The following is a 19,823-nucleotide window of genomic DNA, read 5'->3' as shown; positions in this document are numbered from 1 at the left end:
CCCCACCCACAACCAGACAAGCCTGTTTTGCCTGTTGGTTCTTTGTCACTAGTATAATGCTGCTTGTCTAAGTTGCAAACACTGTAGGGGAATTTCAGTTTTTCTTCCTGAAGCATTTAAAAATGCATGGAATAATCAAACCAGAACCTTCTGTTAAACTTCTTCATGCTTGAGAGCACCTCTATGTTAAAATGGAATTTTCAACTGGCATGTTCTGTTATGACTTTATTCAACTCTTTTTTTTCCAGTGGATCAGTAGGAATAACTCTTACTTAATGTGCTCGCATAGATAAAAGTTTAAATGCTGGCTTCTTCCATGCGGCATTCAACGCTGTATTAAATGAGAAATATGCCGAAGTTACATGATGAGCGCCTCACTATGTTACTGTTAGGTTTGCTTTCTGGCATCTAGGATACTATAGCGTATGTGGCTCACCTTTTTAAGGTTTTATCCACACTCCTGAGGGTCACTTCTGTTTTTGCTGGCTACTGTCTAGAATTGACAGAATTCTAATCAGCCCTAGTCCTTCCATTTATAGATAACAGCATCAAGATGCTTATTATGAAAGGCCACGGTTATATCGAAAGCTGTACACGCTAGAGAATGTATGGGCCATGACTAATGTCCAATGAGACTTCCTAAACTTAAATGAATATTTGTCTACAATCTTTCCCACTTTCCTGACCCATGCCACTGCTAAGGTACCTCGAGTAAAGCTGTAACTTCTAAAATTAAAATAACTTCTAGTTTTGGGCAAGGATGTGTTGCTTTTATATAATTAACAAATTTGTAGTGTCTCCTGTCCATCTACAGCACTGTAAAGCAAACACACCGTCAACTAACGAGAAGCTCTGAAATTACCTTCTAGTAAACGTTGTGTCAACTCTGTTGATGGAGCAGAAATCCAAGGATCCTAGACTCACTTGGACTAACATGGCTCCCAGCTTTCAGAGGGTTAGGGCTTCTACCAGCCTCTTGATATAATGTCCTGATCATATTCCCTCATCTCTAGTAACATCAAGTATGGGCAAAAAATATTTCAGCCTTATGCTATATAAGTGTGTGGCTTATGATTCTTCACATGTACACATAGCTTATTGCAGAAACATACAAAGGTTTTCTAGCTAGTATCCTTTTTTACCCAATGCTGACAACTGACTAGTGGCACTTAATACATTCTGCTTTACAATCCTGACCTGGCCTTCCACTCTACTTCCTGGTGCTCTGACTCCTCCCAGTCCCCTTCTTTCTTAAGAAATATGCTTCAAAGCAGGTTTTTTCCATTGCAGCTAATTCTTCAAATGATCCACAACCTTATACCACAAGTTATGCTGGCTGCTTATACTGCAAGAAGTGAACTTAACAGGTCTGTTTTATGGCATTGATCCACTACCATGACTCATTCAGGAAATGCAAGAGTTAACCTTAAATCAGAACACTGTATTGCAAAACCCAATTTTGCCTTCAAATTTATGCAAATATCATTGTACAGATTCATGGATGAAGTGGCCCCTGTTTAAAGGTATACATCAGGGGTGGGCAACATACTGGCCACATGCAGCCTATGGGCTGTATGTGGCCAGTCAGGGTAATGTGGTGGGCTGCCAGATAACTTGTTTACATTTGCATGGCCGCTCACAGCAACCAGCGGCCGCAGTTTCCCATTCCTAGCCAGTGGGAGCTGTGGGAAGCAGCGTGGACCTGTCCGTCGCTTTCCCCAGCTCCCATTGGCCAGGAACGGCGAATCACGGCCACTGGGAGCTGCAGGCGGCCATGCAAATGTAAACCAACTGTCTGGTGGCCCACCAGCAGATTACCCTGACAGGCTGCAGGTTGCCCACCACTGCTATACATGATATAGAACACAACACTGATCTGAAATATGGATGAATTGAGGTTCTTCAACTTCTTGTATTGATCTTAAACTTCTAAAATTGTTATATTTACAGGCACATGCCCTAATAGGCTAGCACATAAATATTGCTGCATTCTGCTTAATCAGAAACTCAGCTATGGAAACCCACAGTGAAATAACACAACAAAACTGTTACCTCACTTTTGTCAGTCTGCATTGTTCAAGGGTCTAGTAAATAGTGAGTTTTTTAAACTGGATCATGCCATGAAACTCTTGTAAACTGGTCTGTAGATTTGTAAAGTTCAGTCACTTGAGTTTGAGTTCAAGTGTAGGACTTTCTCCTATGTATTCTGTTTGTAAAGAGACTTTATCTCTGGAGCACAACTTAGAAGTAACCTTTCCCCTTGATATGCCAGAGTTCCTTTTGTCAGTCCTCATTGAGACGTGCATGTATGCTGAGTGCAAAGTTGCATACTCTTGCACGTGGTTCTAAAACAAAGACAGTGCATCATCTGTATTCCCCCTCACGCAGCAAAACAAGAAGTTCTGCAACTTCTGTGAATTTTTTTTGAGGTGTCAGGCTTTCAGATACAAGCATCTATATTTTTACTGAGTGCTTTAAAGTAAGGGAGAGTGTGGATCAGTAACCCTGCTGACTAGGTATAGGACTTTCCGTACCATTTTAGTGGAAATAGCCTTTGTATGAAAGCTACTGAAAAGACATAAGGATCAAATACTTTCATACACTTCACTTCACCTGTTTTTAATAGTTCTTTTATACTTAAGGTGACCAGATGTCTCAATTTTATAGGGACAGTCCTGATTTTTGGTTTTTTATATAGGGTCCTATTCCGCCCCACCCCCACTTCCCTGGTGTCCCGATTTTTTCACATTTGCTGTCTGGTCACTCTCTATTTATACTGTGCTTTGTGATGTGTTTAAATTTTGACTTAACCTAGTGCCTAGCTAAACTTGCTTTTCCTTTAAGATCTGGGATATAGGAGGGCAGCCACGATTCCGAAGCATGTGGGAGCGTTATTGCAGAGGCGTTAATGCTATTGTGTAAGTACAGACATTATAAGGCTGCTGTCATCAGCTGTAGATTTTTCTTTTTCTTTGCAGCTGAGAAATAAGCCTTAGGTTTGCACTTCAGTTTGCAAACTAGTGTTCTGTTTTATCTTAAAATTCTGCGTTAGCCCCTCTAAACTAGCTTTTGAATGATGTTGGGAAGAACTAAGGCCTGTTTGCTTTTTAGCTATTGTTTGTCACTTCTGATCTAATATATTAACCTCTTGACATATGAAATCATCTGCGTAACTTTCTGACAGTATGTAGTTTGACTGCCCCAACTCTAGTACATTTTAAATGGGAGAGGTTATCAAGCTCTACTTGGCTGACCAGTAGCTGACCAGTATTTGGGACAATTGACCCTGCTGCAAGACTGCTAAATTTGTCCTGAAACTCAATACAGGGGTCAATATTTTAGTTTCTGAAGCTTATAAATCTGCTTAAGTTGTTGAATAACTAAATGTGCATCATCTTTTTAAAGATATATGGTAGATGCTGCCGATCGTGAAAAGATAGAAGCCTCTCGAAATGAACTGCATAACCTTCTAGACAAACCACAGTTACAAGGAATCCCTGTAAGTAGTATATTCTAGCTCTTAACATTGCATGGTTGGTATCAGCGAGAAGGTAGGTGAGGTAATATCTTTTATTGGACCAACTTCTGTTGGTGGAAGGTACAAGCTTCCGAGCTACCCAGCTGTTCTTCGGGTCTGGGGAAGAAAGCAGAGAATCTGAGGTAAATACAAGTTGGGACAGATGGTTAAGCAGAAGTTAACAAGCAGAAGTTTGGGGTATTTAATGCACAGGATGAGGTACACCACACGTGAGAATCACGTGTAGAGCCAGGAATTTTGAAAAGTGGGTATTGATGGTTGTAGGGGAAATATGTCTGCAGGTTTTGCATCTATTCTGCCATGGACTGGTGCTGCTTTGAATTGGTATCCTGGTCTGTGGGGCGCTTGCTTCTGATGATGAACTCGGAAAGGTTGGGGCATTGTTTGAAGACCCAGAACAGGGGGAGGGGTTAGGAAAGATTTCTTTCCGGATGTGGTTCCCATCAAATATTGGCTGTAATTGTTTGATAATATGATGCTGGCAGACCAGGTGCCAGCTAATGCCAAGGGCACTAGGCCTCACTGAACACTGATGCATGCATAGCTGGAAACAATTCTGGTCCCACCTGTGTTAGCATTATTAAAACAGATAAGTTGACAAGAATGTGTTTTAGTATTTACATGTGATGAAATGCTTGTAGGATGCTGTGTGTATTGATCTTGGTTGTAACATCTGTGGCCCATGGTGAAGGTTATAGTGAGTGCATTGTAAACCTTTGTAATTGTGTAACTTGGGGAAAGAAGCATTAATTAATGCAAAGTGCTGGTCCTTCACACACAAGAAGGCCTATTGAAATCAAATGAGACACTGTGAAACATCAAAGAACAATGACTTAATTGGTTTAGGGGTCTCTCCCCACACACCCATGAAAAGGAGGTAGGTGCTGCCACTTGTTCCATCAGTTTGAACTCTGGGAGAAGGGAATAAAAAATCCTGACCAGATGGAATTGCATTGCTATGCTGCTTGGAATTTGGAAAGGGCAATATCTGTAAGTTTAGCTTAGCTTGTGTTAGCCCTAACGGACATATAGACCGTGCATCTTACAGCAGCTTCTATTACCTTTTGAAACCTAAGACTAACTCATTTGTGTGTGTTTACCTGCTGTAACCTTCTATATAACTCTAATTCCTTTTTCTTGGTTAACAGATCTTTAGTTGGTTTATAGAATTGGCCACAAGCATGGTCTTTGAGAGATCTAAGGTAGAGTTGACTGGGGTAAGTGACTCATCCTTTGGAACTGGGAGTAACCTGAATATTGTGACCTTTGGTATAAGGGACCATCCATCACAAAGGCAAGCTTGCCTAGGTGGCAAGATAAACTGGACTACCCGACGGGGCTGTCTGTGACTCCATGTTAAGGCTGTTATAGTGCTTGAGGTGTTCACACTCAGTACTTGGTTTGTGAAATCTAGGTATAGACAACACAACCAGTTTGGGATTTTTGCCCTGTTTCTTAAGTCTGCCTTGAGACTGGCACTCATGGTCATGAGCCATTCTAGACAGCTTGACAGATATTCAATATGGGTTCCCATGTGGGTTGTTGGCTGACAACTAGGAGTGTGTTGTCTGAAGGGTTTTTTCTGTATTGAAGCAGATTTCTCCTGGGTATTTAGGTGGCCCTTACCGTGATGTGATCCACTTCTCTGAGGTGTCCTTGTTTTGGTGAAGGTGGTTTTAAGTGTGTTAAGGTGTATATCCCAGACTTTCTCCTCGGAGCATATTTCTGGTATCTGAGTGCCTGGCTGTAGAGAAGACTTCTTGGGGTGTTTGGAGTGGTTGCTGGATCTAGGAAGGCAAGTGTAGTGATTGGTGGGCCACTTGGGTTTACAGCTGGTTTTAGGGTTCCATTGTTTGAGCAAATTATGGTGTCCAGGAAGTGATCTTGTTGTGGGAGTATTCTGGAGAGAGTTTGATGGATGCATGTTGGTGGTTGAAGTTGTGGAAATCTGAGGAAGTTTAGGTGTTCTGTCTAGAGGATGAAAATATAATTGATGAAATCTCAGGTATATCATTGACTTCGTGGGGCATTTTTCCACAAATTCTTCCTCCGTGTGGTCCATAAAGAGGCTTCCATATTGGGGAGCCATCGTAGTACATGTGGCTGTTCCCAGGGTTTGGAAAAAGTGTTTGTTAAATGTGGATGAAAATGAAACGGATGTGCTTGTTGATGTGTTTTGGGTGGATTTCTGAGTATTGTACATTATCTTGTATGCATGAGGCAGATAATGATACCATCGTAGTGAGGGATGTTGGTATATAGGGAGGTGAACACCATCCTTGTCACCATGGAGGTTTGGGTGAGATTGTTCATGGTATGGAGTTTCTGGAGGAAGCTGGTAGTGCTGTGGAGGAAGGAGAACCTTTGTGTGATGAGTGACTCAGGGATGGTTTCTGAGTCCTGATATTCTTTCAGTAAGAGTGCCATGGGCAGATATGATGGGTCTGCCTGGGTTCCCCTCTTTGTGTACCTTGGGAAGCATGTAGAACAATTCTAGGCTGGGTTTGTGGGGGATGAAGTTGTGGAGTTTTTCTTGGAGCTTTTTGGGGGAAGGATTTGATGGTATCTTCCAAGTTCCTGTGTGAATTGTGGTGTGTTCTTAATAGGTGGTGTCTGTTGGCCTCTGACATAGTTATCATGATTAAATATACATAGCGGTCAAACTTGCAGACGGAGCGGATGCTATCTGCTGGTTGGGATTCAGGGACTGTGCAAAACCTTCAGACGTATCTCCACTGCTACAATGATCTGTACCTTGTCAAGATTCATGGGTCTGGCATGTGCCTATCACAACATGTGGTGTGCCTCATCCAGTGCATTAAATGCCCAATCACAACTATTTGGTGAAACCAGGCAATCACTATGCTCTCAAATGATCTTTTATAGAAAAATGATGAAAGACCAAAACACTGTGTTACCCAGGGTTGAACTATTTTTTATTTTTTTTTCACAAAGTGATCACTCCAGATCTGATCTTTCAATAATTGTCCTCAAAGAAAACCTGCACAACATACGCAAAAGGTGAGGTTGGGAACTTAACTTTGTAAGTCTGCTAGACAACAACAACAACAACAAAAAATTGACTTAACAGGGACACTGGTCTTATGGCTCATTACAACAATGTGTAACACACTACACTGCCTGCTGTCCTTAATTGCCCTCTTCATTTCAAGTGGGCCTACAATTTGTGTTAAACCTTCTGCTTAACAGTCTCTGTCCCAACTTGTATTTACCTCACACTCTGCTTCCGTCCCCAGACTTGGAGAAGAGCTCTTTTAGGTCGAAAGTTTGTACCTTCCACTAACAGAAATTGGTCCAATAAAACGTACTACATCACCTACCTTGTCTTTCTCATCCTGGGACCAACAGGTTACAACACTGCAAACATACTCAGTCTCACCAGATTTGTATGCACATGAAGTAACTTCAAATGAAATGTAAGTTATGCAAATCTGTAGATTAAATCTTAGAAATTATTAAGCAGACAAGGTTGGTTCTTCATGGTAAAGTTAGCTTATGCAAACACTTATTACCTACCATGCCTGTTCTATTTTACTTTCATTTTACTTTGCATTTTTATAATGCAGCTATCCCATGCTTTAGGGACATCTTCCTCAATGCTGTTTGAATTTTGTTCAGCACCTACCACAAGTAAATGCGTTTAGGGCAGGATCAGGTTTACTGTGTACAAAGAGAGGTGAAAACATTATCTAGTGCCTGACACAATGGGGCCTTGATCTGGCTCAGGCCTCTAGAAGTTACCATAATACAATAGTCAATAAATTACAAATGTGATGCAAAGCATAATCCACAATTTTAAACTGAGAAACACAAGCAGAGATCTGGGAAATCTTGGTACAAAGGTAAACCCAGTAACCATAGAGGTAAGCCATGAGAAGAATCCATTCTTCAGTCCAAAAATGGAGGGCAATGGGTGGAGGAATAGCAGACATCCATGAAAGAGGAACCCTAAAGCACAGGAAACTGAAATAAGGCTAGCTGATTGTCCTAAAGACAGCCATTAAGGACTTGAGCAAACCTCTGGAAGGGGCTTTCATAATCGGGTTTTGAGGATTCTATTTTGACCTTAGTATTCTACCAGCTGAGACGTTATTGATAAAAAAAATAGATTGAGGGGAGGTGCAAACACTCAGATCCAATGTATTTATCTTGCTACAATGCCTTGAAAGTGACACAGACCAATGTTTTGTCTCCCTGTGTTCAAAGTAAAATATACATCCTTACTTGATGAGTGCCTGTGGTTGTGAGCAATGTAATGCTTATCACTGTGTGTTTTAGGTTCTAGTCCTTGGAAACAAGAGAGACCTTCCTAATGCTCTGGATGAGAAGCAGCTAATTGAAAAGATGTAAGTCTTAAAGAATATGTGGTTAAGGGAGAGTCTACTGTAATTTTAATTTACTAAATTCTTACAAATGTCTGTCTTAAGCTATAGAAAATAATTAACAAATTTCAGCTTATTGTGCTGGTGTCTTATTTACAGTTGATGGCTTGAAATGCTATAGAGAAACAAGCTTGCATACAGTAGATAAAGTGATAGTGTCTTTGAAATGTTAAGGAACTAATGTAAAAATAAGATCTTACTTTAAGTTATCACCAAATGTTACTACATGTCTCCTCTCTTCCAGGAATCTGGCTGCTATTCAGGACAGAGAAATTTGCTGCTATTCAATTTCTTGCAAAGAAAAGGATAATATAGGTAACACTTAACCCAGAAATGCCAATTTGAGAGAGATAAACTGGAAGTACTCACTCTAACCTCTTATCTGTGTTAGACATAGGCAATGAGTCTGAGCCATTTTCAAAGTGCCGTACAGTATAAATTCATTATAGTAACTTCCTCAGTGTCATTTTAGTACAAATAATGTTATGCCATTTTGGCGGAGTTAAGAAGCACTGAACTTGAAGCCTTTACAATTCTTGTATCCAGTCAGTGAAACGAAATTTATTGTGTTACTTCAGCTAGTCTCTAGTTACGAGCTGCAAGCTAGACATAGCAAATTGAGCTAAAATAGTGCTGTATAAAATACAGCAGTTCATATCTTAAACTAATCTTTTAGATTTGAAGCTTATGAAAAGGACTGTAGCTCGGTTCTAGTACTCAAACTGGTTTCATAGATGCTTATCCATGATTTTATCAGAGGAAATGAAGCATATGAATGCATAGAGGCTCAAATTCCTTATTGCATAACAAATCTCATTTGTTTGGTGCAGTAGTGGGTGTTCTGTTTTTTTTACTTATGGGCTAGATGCATCAGAGGGATGCTTAGACAAATACGGAGGGAGAAGGGTGCAATCTGCTTTGCTAGGTAACAATGTTAAGTGTTCCACCTACTCTACTGGTATAAGAAGGCCAGCTAGTTGAGGCTGGAAGCTGTTGCGTGACCTTAAATGACTAATGCTGCAACACCTACAAGGCTGTTGCATTGCCAAGATGGGGGGGAGGGAAGCTAGATTCTCATTTGGTGACTTGACCATATCGATTATCTCATTAACCATTCTGGCTAACAGATGACCAGTATATTAAAAAGATGTTCCCTTAGGGAACAACCTCTTTATCATTGCCTTTTTATAATATGAAATTAAGTTACCACTTTGAGTGGTATGTAGCTAACCTTTATCTTCAAACCACATTTTCTGGAATCAGTCCTTCCAAACCAAGATTCAGACATAAGGAAGTTTTAGATTATCTGCAGGGCATGAAACCAGGACACCACTTGGTGTCCTGGTTTGTATTTCTGGCTGTTAATGTCCATGAATCTTCCTGTGCTTCAACAGTCTTGTGATTGCTCAGGGAATTGACATGGGTAAGAATCCCTTTGGATTTTCATTACACTCTCTGCTCACAACATTGCAACAGCGACAACTCATGTGTCTATAACATCACCTGTCTAAATAATCAAAGATAGAAGGGTAAACATCAGAGTACAAATGAGTAAACTGAGAATACTAGCTCAGTCACAGTTAATTAGCATCTGGACTAGGAGTAGGATATTCCCAGGCTAGTGTGCTTGAGGTTTATGCGGCTGACTAAAGGTAGCTTCCCCTGAACACAGTATTATACAGCTAGTAAGATCCAATGTGTGTGTAATAAGAGAAGACTCTGGGTTTAGTTCTTTTTATTTTATTTTTTTTAATTTACATTGTTTTTGGGATTGCTTAATGCTGGGGTCCTCAGATATACCCAGGTATTCCCTCCACTGGCTTCTTTACAGTTTCATATTAGGTGCTGTTGAAATTTTGCTTGTTTATGTGGCACTTCTGAGGGTATAGGAGGGGACAGTAGGACCCAGGTACCAGTGAGTCTCCTACAACAGAAATCTCTTGGTAGTGAATATGAGCAAGCTGCTGTCGCCTCTCTTCTGGGTCATGACCTCCCACAAGATGAGAACCAATGAGTTAAGTTTTCTTACCTAGCAGCAGTACCCCCATAGTACAGTGCATTACATAAACTGCTCCCTTTTAGCTTTCTGTGCCTTATATTTTAGGAACAAGATGAGCACCTGCCTCAATAGTACAAGTTTCATGTCTTTCACCACCCTTTACTTACATCTCTAGGCTAAATGCTTCTGGTTGCCTCATCAGGAGGTTAAGGTCCAGAGAGGAAAAGGATTGATGGGGGATTTTGTGTTTAAATAAGCAAACTCTTTAGTCTGTGTGGGTGTTACATGTTTTCTAACCTTCTTAATGCATCCAGCTTGCTCTGATTACTACAGTGTGTTGGGCACTTGACTTCATTCTCTCTCCATGATGTCTCATGCCTTTCCTGGAGATTTCGGAGTCTTTTTATAGTTGACCAACTGGCTAGAAGCATGAGATCATGGTGAAAACTGGCAGTTCTTCCAGACTGGAATGTTAAGAGTGACGTCTTCCTTCAAGGAAAGACTACATATGTTTTAATTTCCCATACAGGCTCCTTTGGAGGTATGGGGGAGGGGAAATTTCTCCGGCCTGTGAAGGTTCCTCTCAGCTGTGTACTGAGAACAGTATCTTGGAAGAACTTCATCTATAACACACACACACAAAATGAGCTTTCGAGTGTTGTTTAAATCTTTAACTATATTGTGAAAAATCTTATACCAGTGCACCTTTTGTTTTCCCTTTAGATATCACGCTTCAGTGGCTTATTCAGCATTCAAAATCTAGAAGAAGCTGAAGTTTTCCTGGAATCTCCCAGCTGGCCATAATCTCAGAATTGTCCACTCTCTCCATGATGAATTACTACTCAATAGTCCTCTTGTATCCAAGAAATGGCCTTTTTCAGTTCATTTCTCATGTGCACTGCTGAAGACCTATATTCCTGTTCCTATCACAAAATCAACTAGAGTTGTCATGATAAAGTCAGCACAAAAAGGTTTATTTTACAGCCGTCTAAAGAGTGTGTGTGGGTGGCTGGAGGCTTTTTAAAAATTATCTGTACCATATTAAATCAGAGTACACTTCTGTTCTGGTCTTTCTGGGCCAGATTTTTATAATTGATTTTCAGAATGTTAAAATATTTTATTTCTAGTGTTTAGTGGCTTGAAGATGCTGACACTGCACAGCATTAAGATTCTAGTGCCATATAAGGCATTTAGAAAACCTTTAACTGTGGTGTGGGATGCTAGTTTATTTTTAGTCTCACAAATGCATGTGAGGTGCATATTGTAAGATGTGGAAATGAAAACTGTCTGCATATGGGAGCACTAGGTCAGCATCATTAATTCTACAGATGGGACTTTATGTAGTCACTTTTAGACACCACTTTTCTGATGAATTAGAAAAGCCAAACCTTGTATTTGTCCAGATCATTACTTGTATCTTCCTTTTTGTTTACCATTTTATGGGGATGGAAATGGAATATTTTACTAACAGCTTTCAACAGTTGGAGTATTCTAGCAGACTGAACAAATTGCTGAGAGCATCACTTTGCTCACAGATGCATTTTTCTGTCTCCAGATGCTTTAAATGATCTTTGTCTGAAACACCCAGAACAAATCTGAGTTGCTGCATGATACACAAATAACTTTATTTTGGTAATCAGTGATACTACTGACTTTCAGCACTGCACCTGTGTAACTGTCAAGTCAGTGTCTCTTATTCATGGAATAGCTGGGCACAGTTTCACTTGGTGCTATGGAATATCTAGCTATTGTGACAACTCTAGACATGCCTGCTTTCTCAGTGTAATCATGCGCAAAGTCTACAGGTTGTAAGTTGAAATATTTTATTGTGTCTCAAAGCACAAGAGAGCCAATGAATTGATCCTGTTTCTTGATTAGCTTCTACAGTATAGAGAAATATGTATAAACTAAAGATTGTAACATGTCTTTGTAGCTATACTTTCTCAGTGACTTCAGTATATTTAAAGGGACAGACTTGTCAAGACTGGTTTGTTCATATAGTAATGTTAATGTAGCCCACTGTAGTGTACACAACTGATACACCTGCTTGTGTTGCCTCACACTGTCTGTGATTCTTTTAAGCAGCACCTAAACATAGATTCAGATGGTGCACTTTCAGAACCTTCAGTTGTGAACACTTGTCCGTCACGTAATTAAGACAAACCAGTTTTAAGTTAGATTGCTATGACCTTACTGTTCTGTACCAACTACTGCACTGTGCACACACTACATGTTGTCTTCATTCATAAACTCCGCTTGTGTTTTAGTTTGTCCTTTCATTCTCTGAAGCATGGTTTCAATTAATCTCCTACTAGTGTTGGTGCTGTAGAGAGAGGTATATTAACTTGCTACTGTAGTCACTAGTTCACCGTGAACTGCTACAGTTACTTTATTTAGCAACTTTGCTTGTGCCTAAAAATAAGGAAACTGAACTAGAATGTGTGAATCTTTCTGTGTGGGGACCAGGTCACTGTTTAGTTAACTGGCCTATAGCTGAACTTGATGTGTTTGGTGTGTATTTACTTGACTGCTTTTAGAATCTATGGCATCCAAACACTGCTACGAACTGTTAACCTGTGCATTAATCTCTGCATGTGAACAACTTATATAATTATTGAACTTTGTAAATAAGTGATTTTTTTTATTTAGATGGATGCATATTGTTGGTTTACTGCTCTTCAGCTTTATTCAATAAACTTAAATTTTGAGGGTTGTATTGACACTTACCTTACTGACTCCTCCTGGCTTAATGTCTTTCTATGGGCCATGGGCAAATACTAACTGTATTCTGACTTCTAAAATGAAACAGGAAGTCAAACTATAAAAGAGATTGGACAACATAGTGTTTCATGGACAGAATGGCTGCTCAGTCTGAAACTTGCCCTACTTGCCTCTTCTTTGCACATAGAACTTATAACTGAATGCTTGGATTCGGAAGAAAACAGAATGGACTGTCATCATCTGGTCTGACCCACCTAACACAGGGCAGGCCATAGAACTTCCTCAAAATAATTCCTAGAGCATATCTCTGAGAGTGATCTCCAATGTTGATTTAAAAGTTGTCTGAAGAATCCACCATGACCTTGGGTAAATTGTTCCAGTGGTTAATTACCCTCACAGTTAAATTCAGACTGGAAATAAGGTGTAAATTTTTGTCTAGCTTCAACTTCCAACCATTGGATGTTATACCTTTCGCTGCTAGACTGAAGAGCCCATTATTAAACATTTGTTCCTCATGTAGATACTTAACACTGTCATCTAGTTGCCCTTACAGTCTTTGTTAAGCTGAATAGATTGAGCTCCTTGACTATAACTATAAGGACTGTTTTGTTTTCAGTCCTTTAATCATTTTCCTGGCTCTTCTCTGAACCCTCTGCAGTTTGTCAACATCCTTCTTGAATTGTGGACACTAGAACTAGACACAGTTTTCCAGCAGCAGTCGCACCAGTGCCAAATACAAAGGTAAAATAACCTTTTTATTCCTATTCAAGATTCCCTGGTTTAGACATCCAAGAATTGCATTAGCCCTTTTGGCCACAGCATTGGTGACCTGTCCTCTTCTTTATTTACCACTCCCCCAATTTTTTTCATTTGCAAAAACTTTTGATTTTTGTTTTTCTTTCATGTCATTAATAAATAGTGTAGGACTAAGAACTGATCCCTGTGCGACCCCCTCCCACTAGAAGCACACCCTTTGAATGATGATTCCCTGTTTGCAATTACATATTGAGATGTATCAGTTAGCCAGCTGTTAATCTGTTTGTGTACCATGTTAATTTTGTCTTTTATGTCTTTTTCATCAAAATGTCATGCAGTACCAAATCAAATACCTTATGGAACTCTAAGTATATTACATCAGTGCTATTAACTGTATCAGCTAAACTTGTAATCTCATCAAAGTATCAGAATAGTTTGATAGATATGTTTTCCATAAACTGATGTTGACTGGCATTGTTTACCCTCTTTAATAATCAGGTCCTGTGTCAGGTGCTACATCAGGGTTTTCAAACTGGGGGTCAAGACCCCTCAGGAGGTTGCAAGGTTATTACATGGGAGGGGGGGTCGCGAGCTGTCAGCCTCCACCCTAAATCCCACTTTGCCTCCAGCAATTATAATGGTGTTAAATATATAAAAAAGTGTTTATAAAGGGGGGCACACTCAGAGGCTTGCTATGTGAAAGGGGTCACCAGTACAAAAGTTTGGGAACTACTGCGCTACATTATCTTGGTCAGAAGTGATGTCAGATTAACAGGTCTCTAACTACCCAGGTCATCCCGTTCACCCCTTCTAAATATTTGCACAACATTAGCTTTCTTCTGTAACTTCCCTGGTGTTCCAAGATTTATTGATGATCAACATTCAAGTTCCAGTGGGCTGCTCAGCCCTTTTAAAACTCTTGGATGCAAGTTATCTGGACCTCCTGATTTTAAAAATGTTTATCTTCAATAGCTGCTATTTAACATCATCCTGAGGTCCTAGTGGAATGGAACAAGTGTTACATGACTACTTCGGTCTTACTGCAGTTACAAAACAAATATTTAATAAACACTTTTGCCTTTTCTGTATTCCTACTAATTCTACCATTTCCATCTAGTAAGAGACTAATAATGTTAGGATTATTTTGTTCCCTATATACTTTAAAAACTGTTTATTGTCCTTAACTTTGCTGGCCATAGATGGAGCCCTGGGCAGATACAAATTTTATATCCGCGTCCGATCCTCAAGATGCAAAAATAGTTCGCATATACCTCATAAAGCAGATATCTCTGGATTTGCAGGGTTCTGACCACAGATTTCTCCTTGTATCCCTTTTGCTTTCCTTAGACATTTTCTTAAGTTCCTAGCTTTGAACTTCACTTTTCTTCCATTTGTTTATACTGCCTCTGTCTCTCTCATGTCTAACCCAGGTTGGGTTTTGTATCCAGTATGGCCTTCTTGATTGTGGCTTTTTGGGCATCTAGTAAAATATTCTTTAAACAATTCCCAATTATCATTCACATGTTTCTGATGATGATCTTCCTCCCATGTGAATTGTCTCATAATTGCTGTCGGATTCTGAAATTAGCCCTTATAAATCACCAGATATATGATCACTGGTCTGGACTTTATTCTGTTTGCACATTATAAATGTGATCATTTCTATCTACCATTACTATTTTTTAGTTCTGTGATCCAATTTCTCTTTATATGTCAAGACAAGATCTAATACAGAATTCCCTGATGTTGGATGCAACATTTTTTTTGAGTTAGGAAGTTGTCAACTATAATATTTAGAAAATTCCAAGGATGTTTTAATACTGGCAGCATACGACCTCCAGTGTACATCACTCAAGTTGAAGTTCCCCATAGTTGCACAGGTCTTTTTCCCCCCACTTGCTATAAATAGGTGTCATGGGAGATGGTCATCCTGTTCCCTAGTGTGACTTGATGGTCTATAGCAGATGCCAACTAATACCCCTGTTTTGCTTTATCTGCTACGATGTTGATCCAGAAGCATTCAAGATAATTTTATACTGAGTTATCAGTGACTTAAACAAGTAATACCATTTTTTGATGTGGAGTGCTATTGCTATTCCCTTTCCCTTTTGCACATTCAGTTATTCCTACACAGGTTATAATTGATTTTTAATTACAATAATGGGCATCATCCCACAGTTTTTTTTTTTCAATAATACCAACTAGATCAAATTTATGCTCATAAATGAACAACTCCCAATCTTCTTGTTTGTTACCTAGGCTCCTACTATTGGTGTACAGGCAATTAAATAATTTCTTCTCCATGTCTTTTGGTTCCTTAAGATGTTGAGGAGAAAACTTATTCTATGTGAAGTGCTCGTATCTTCCCTCTTCACTCACCCCTCTTGTGATTAGTTTAACACCCTCTGACTACTCTAGCCAGCTTGGCCAAACAAGCTTACTTCCTCTTCTGCTGAGGTGGAGACCATCCAAACTATACAGCTCCTATTCCCCACAGAAGGTGGACTAATGTTCCACAAAACCAAAACCCTACATCACTTACCTAGCTAGCAGTTTGCTTCCCAAATCTTCTGCCTTCTGTCTTCCTTTAGTTGTGGGACAGGGGCTGTCCAAGTGATCTTCTCTATGAGCATGCTTCGGAGGTCTCAAATTTATTATCTGTGAAATATGCCATGACAGTGTGTCATCAGTGCCAATATGAACTGTTACCACTGGATCCTTTCCTGTAGACTTCAAAAGCCTGTGTACGGTTGAGTGACATCTCGTGTCTATAGTGCTCATTGTCCCATATTTCTGCTTATGTTCTGTCTCATGCATCTCCACAAGAGCTATGGAAGGAACTGTTGATCCAAACAAAGGTCACTTTGAGCAGGCATATCTCTTAACTAGCCTAAAAATGTAAGGTGATGGAACTTTGGTATGCATGTCAATTGCTTCTGACTTGAGGTGCTATATCAGTTTCGTTCTGGCCCTGTACCTTTCTTGCCCTTATTTATAGGCTTTTTTAGTGGGACAAGTTATAATTCCTGTTACATGATCTGTCAATTAGAGTGATAGGTCACACTTGTCACCAAATACCCCTATGTACCTGCATTACTACGGGCATAATTTATCTAGTGGTCTAGGGCCAAGTTGTTAACTTCACTGAGAGTCTAGCCCTCAAGTAAGATTGCATTATGTCACCTTTATACCTGCTTGCCGTAAACTAGTTAAGGCAAATGAGTGCTGTGAGTACTCAGTTTACTGTTACCATGCAGTACTGGCCCTACTTATCAAGACTTGTGTTTTCAGCTCTGTCCAGTTTAGCACTTATTAGGCATGCTAAAACCACTAGTTTTAGGGGAGAGAGAGTCCATCTCTGCCTCTTAATATGAATGCTGTATGAGTGGTTTTGCTGGGTAGATGGTAGGTACTGTACGGTAAGCTTGTTAATGCCTTAATCACGACATCTTGTTTTGAAAAGTAAATATATCCCATTGTTGTGTTCTTGGCGATCTGTTTTGTAATTAAAAAATAGTTTCAATTCTGAAATTATTATATTGAAAGGAAAAATTGCACTAATCAAAATAGATGTGTGTAGAAAGCTAGATGCTTGAATTTGCATTTTCACAAGGTTAAGGCAAATTGCTGTAGTCAGGCACTCATGCAAATTGAGTCAATCAAGACTTCCTCCTGTTAAATATGAGTGACCTTTATATGGGCTAATTTCACAAATCTGAAAAGAATTGAGACAAATCACATGGGAGGAAGAATTTAATCAGAAACTTGAATGATAATTGGGAATTGTTTAAAGAACACTTCACTTCACTAGTTGCTCCAAAAGACACAATCAAGGCGGCCATATTGGATTAAAAGGAAGGGTTGTTCACAATGACCTGTTAATTCTACAGGAGTCTAAAAAACAAATCTGCATAATATGCAAAAAACATTAAATTTTTTTTTTACAGCTGCTGTTTTTGCCTTTAAATCTTTACCTCTGATCCAATTAGCTATCTGAAATGCACATGTAAAAATGGGCATATCAAAGTGTGACTGGTCTGGTCTCTGCAGAAGGAGAGATGGCTTTGAGTACAGTCCTATGCTGATTACAGACTTTGATCTGGGAGGAATCCTTGATTATTGGCTTCAGAAGACTCCATATGTTATATTCAGAGTGATATAGTTACTCAAGCAGTATGTGATTACTTCCCCACTCCTCTAGAATTCACTGTTGGATTTAATAGAGCTCTTAACTTGTATCTGGTACTGTTAAAATCTAAGGCTCAGTGCCCTTCAGTTGTAATAAATTTGGGGAAAGAATAAAGCTAGATGGGTGTCAGTAGTGCATTGTTACAGTGGTACCTCAGATGTCACGTCTGGGTTGTTCCATCCACAAGCATGGCTAAATTTGTCATGTTATAAAGACAATCAGAAAATCAGGCAAAAAGAAGAGTCTAAAATGTACTCAAGTCCTTTTTTTTTTTTTACCCCAAAACAATGAAAGTTTCAGAACTCTGTCCTGCCCACAACTTTCCCTGCAAAATAATGTATAAGAATGGCCTAATCTGACACTGGTTTGGTACACTGAATGTCTGGGAGGTAACCTAAATTGTCCTTTATTTTGAAGGTGTACTTTGCCTATTACCATAAGGGCCAGTTAGAACACCTGTTTCCCAGCATTATTTATCCCATCTCGTACTCTGTCTCTTTATGCTCTGTGATCTGACTTTTTATTAATTGGCACTTAAAGAAATTTCAGGTTAAAGTCATTTTAAAGGGTCCTTGTATATTATCGATAGTAATCCACTTGGCTCAGGTGTTATGTTCAGCTTTTACAATGAAAATAGATTAGTTTCAGGCTCTAATTCTCTTAGGCTGATCAAATGATGCAGTTGGAAATGCGTCTGAGGAATATTTACCTCTAAATTTTTCACTTTCTTTTGGAATGCTTTTTTTTTTTTAAGGCCATAGGGTCTGAAACCTTTCTAAACAAAATGTATGTGTTGGGTCTGACTATTCAAGTATTCTTTTAAGAAAATTGGGTCTCTTAGAGGTAAAAATGTAGAGTCAGAAGTAAACTCCTGATATAACTATGCATTTAATGCTGGGCATCAATCGTGCTTTCATTATTTCCTGGTTGAGAGGTGTGAATCTCCCACGTATGTTGGTTTGAAAAACTCTTGTCTGGGCTGGTAGATCATCTGAATGAAATGAAAAGTGCTATATAGTTCCCACAGTCAACCTTAATGAATATATCCTAGTAGATACACAGAGCAATTCTCCCTACAAATTTAATGATGATACGTGTGTGCGCGCACGCGCACACACTTCCAACATTCTGCTTCAGCCAGACAGAATATTAATCATACTAAAAGCTACAACATTTGAAACAAGACTTCTTTTCCTTAACAAAGTTGATAGCAGTATTATCTTCGGGTTGTTAGATCACTAACTTATAATATTTTGGCCATTTGCTGTGGCTGTCCCATGTTGCGCTGTACTATTTTAATTTCTAGCCAATTTTTTTTTTAACTGTGTCTAATTAGCATAAGTGTCATTTCTTCTCCGGTGGCATGCCTCAACTCTGCTCCCTACTGGCTCTATTTTACTTTGCACTCTGCCCAAACTCCTAAAAAGATAATAGTAGAAATATAAACGTAGGTGGTAAGGAATATAAGTTCCAGTTCTTAGTTAAAATTGCTTGCTTAACTGGCTGACTTAAAACTGTATCATGTGAGAAACTAAACAGAAAAAATCCATCTATTCGAATTTTTTTGTCCCTGAAATGCTAGCTTGTTGAAGACTGATTGGCCTCGCTAAAGCATAGTAACTTCTTACTGTATGCTGCCCTAAGCTTAAGGATGACAAGGGGTAATAAGTATATGCCCTACTAATACATTTTTATTTTTTATGTGCCACTTAAAAAGTGGCAAACACACACATTCATGCAGCAAGGGTGGATATGCATACTTGTTTTTTTAAAGGGACAAAATACTCATGCATAGTAGTCTACGTGGTAGTGTGGCTGCTTTTAGATGTGTTCATGCACTATTTGAAATTTCAATCTGCTTCCTATCCCCAGTCCATTCACTGGATGATGTGTATGTGCAAGGGGGCAGAATTTAGGTGTTAGGAAATGCCTGATTTACCTTTTCCTCTATCTTTTTTATGAAGGGTTAACTTTGCAACCTAACTATCTTTCTCTTAACACAGGGGTTTTAAAATGTAATTTTCTAGGTATTTTAACAGAAAAGGTAGTCAGAGGGATTCTGCCCCATGTGCTGTCTCAAAGAGGAGGAAACGAATGCTGGGACCATGGCCTTGTCTACACAGCAGAAGTAAATCGAAGTTATCTAAATCGAATTTATAAAACCGAATTTATAAATTCGAATTAGAGCGTCCACACCACGAATCTCAAATCGAAGTT

At 39.3% G+C, this 19,823-nt stretch overlaps 1 protein-coding gene across 1 annotated transcript in view; it reads left to right on the top strand.

The window, feature by feature from the left end:
• Positions 1-12,666, top strand: part of ARL8B (ARF like GTPase 8B) — a 35,617-nt gene extending 22,951 nt beyond the window's left edge. The window contains exons 3-7 of the mRNA XM_032784194.2: positions 2,845-2,918; positions 3,406-3,499; positions 7,838-7,905; positions 8,186-8,256; positions 10,664-12,666. Coding sequence (XP_032640085.1) covers positions 2,845-2,918; positions 3,406-3,499; positions 7,838-7,905; positions 8,186-8,256; positions 10,664-10,713 — 357 coding nt within the window. The 3' untranslated portion in view covers positions 10,714-12,666. The remainder of the gene's footprint in view (positions 1-2,844; positions 2,919-3,405; positions 3,500-7,837; positions 7,906-8,185; positions 8,257-10,663) is intronic.
• Positions 12,667-19,823: the final 7,157 nt, after the last annotated feature.

Source organism: Chelonoidis abingdonii, chromosome 17 (genome assembly GCF_003597395.2).
Source record: "Chelonoidis abingdonii isolate Lonesome George chromosome 17, CheloAbing_2.0, whole genome shotgun sequence".
NCBI lineage: Eukaryota > Metazoa > Chordata > Testudines > Testudinidae > Chelonoidis > Chelonoidis abingdonii.
Note: the sequence above shows the minus strand (reverse complement) of the source record. Positions and strands in the feature narration are given on the sequence as shown.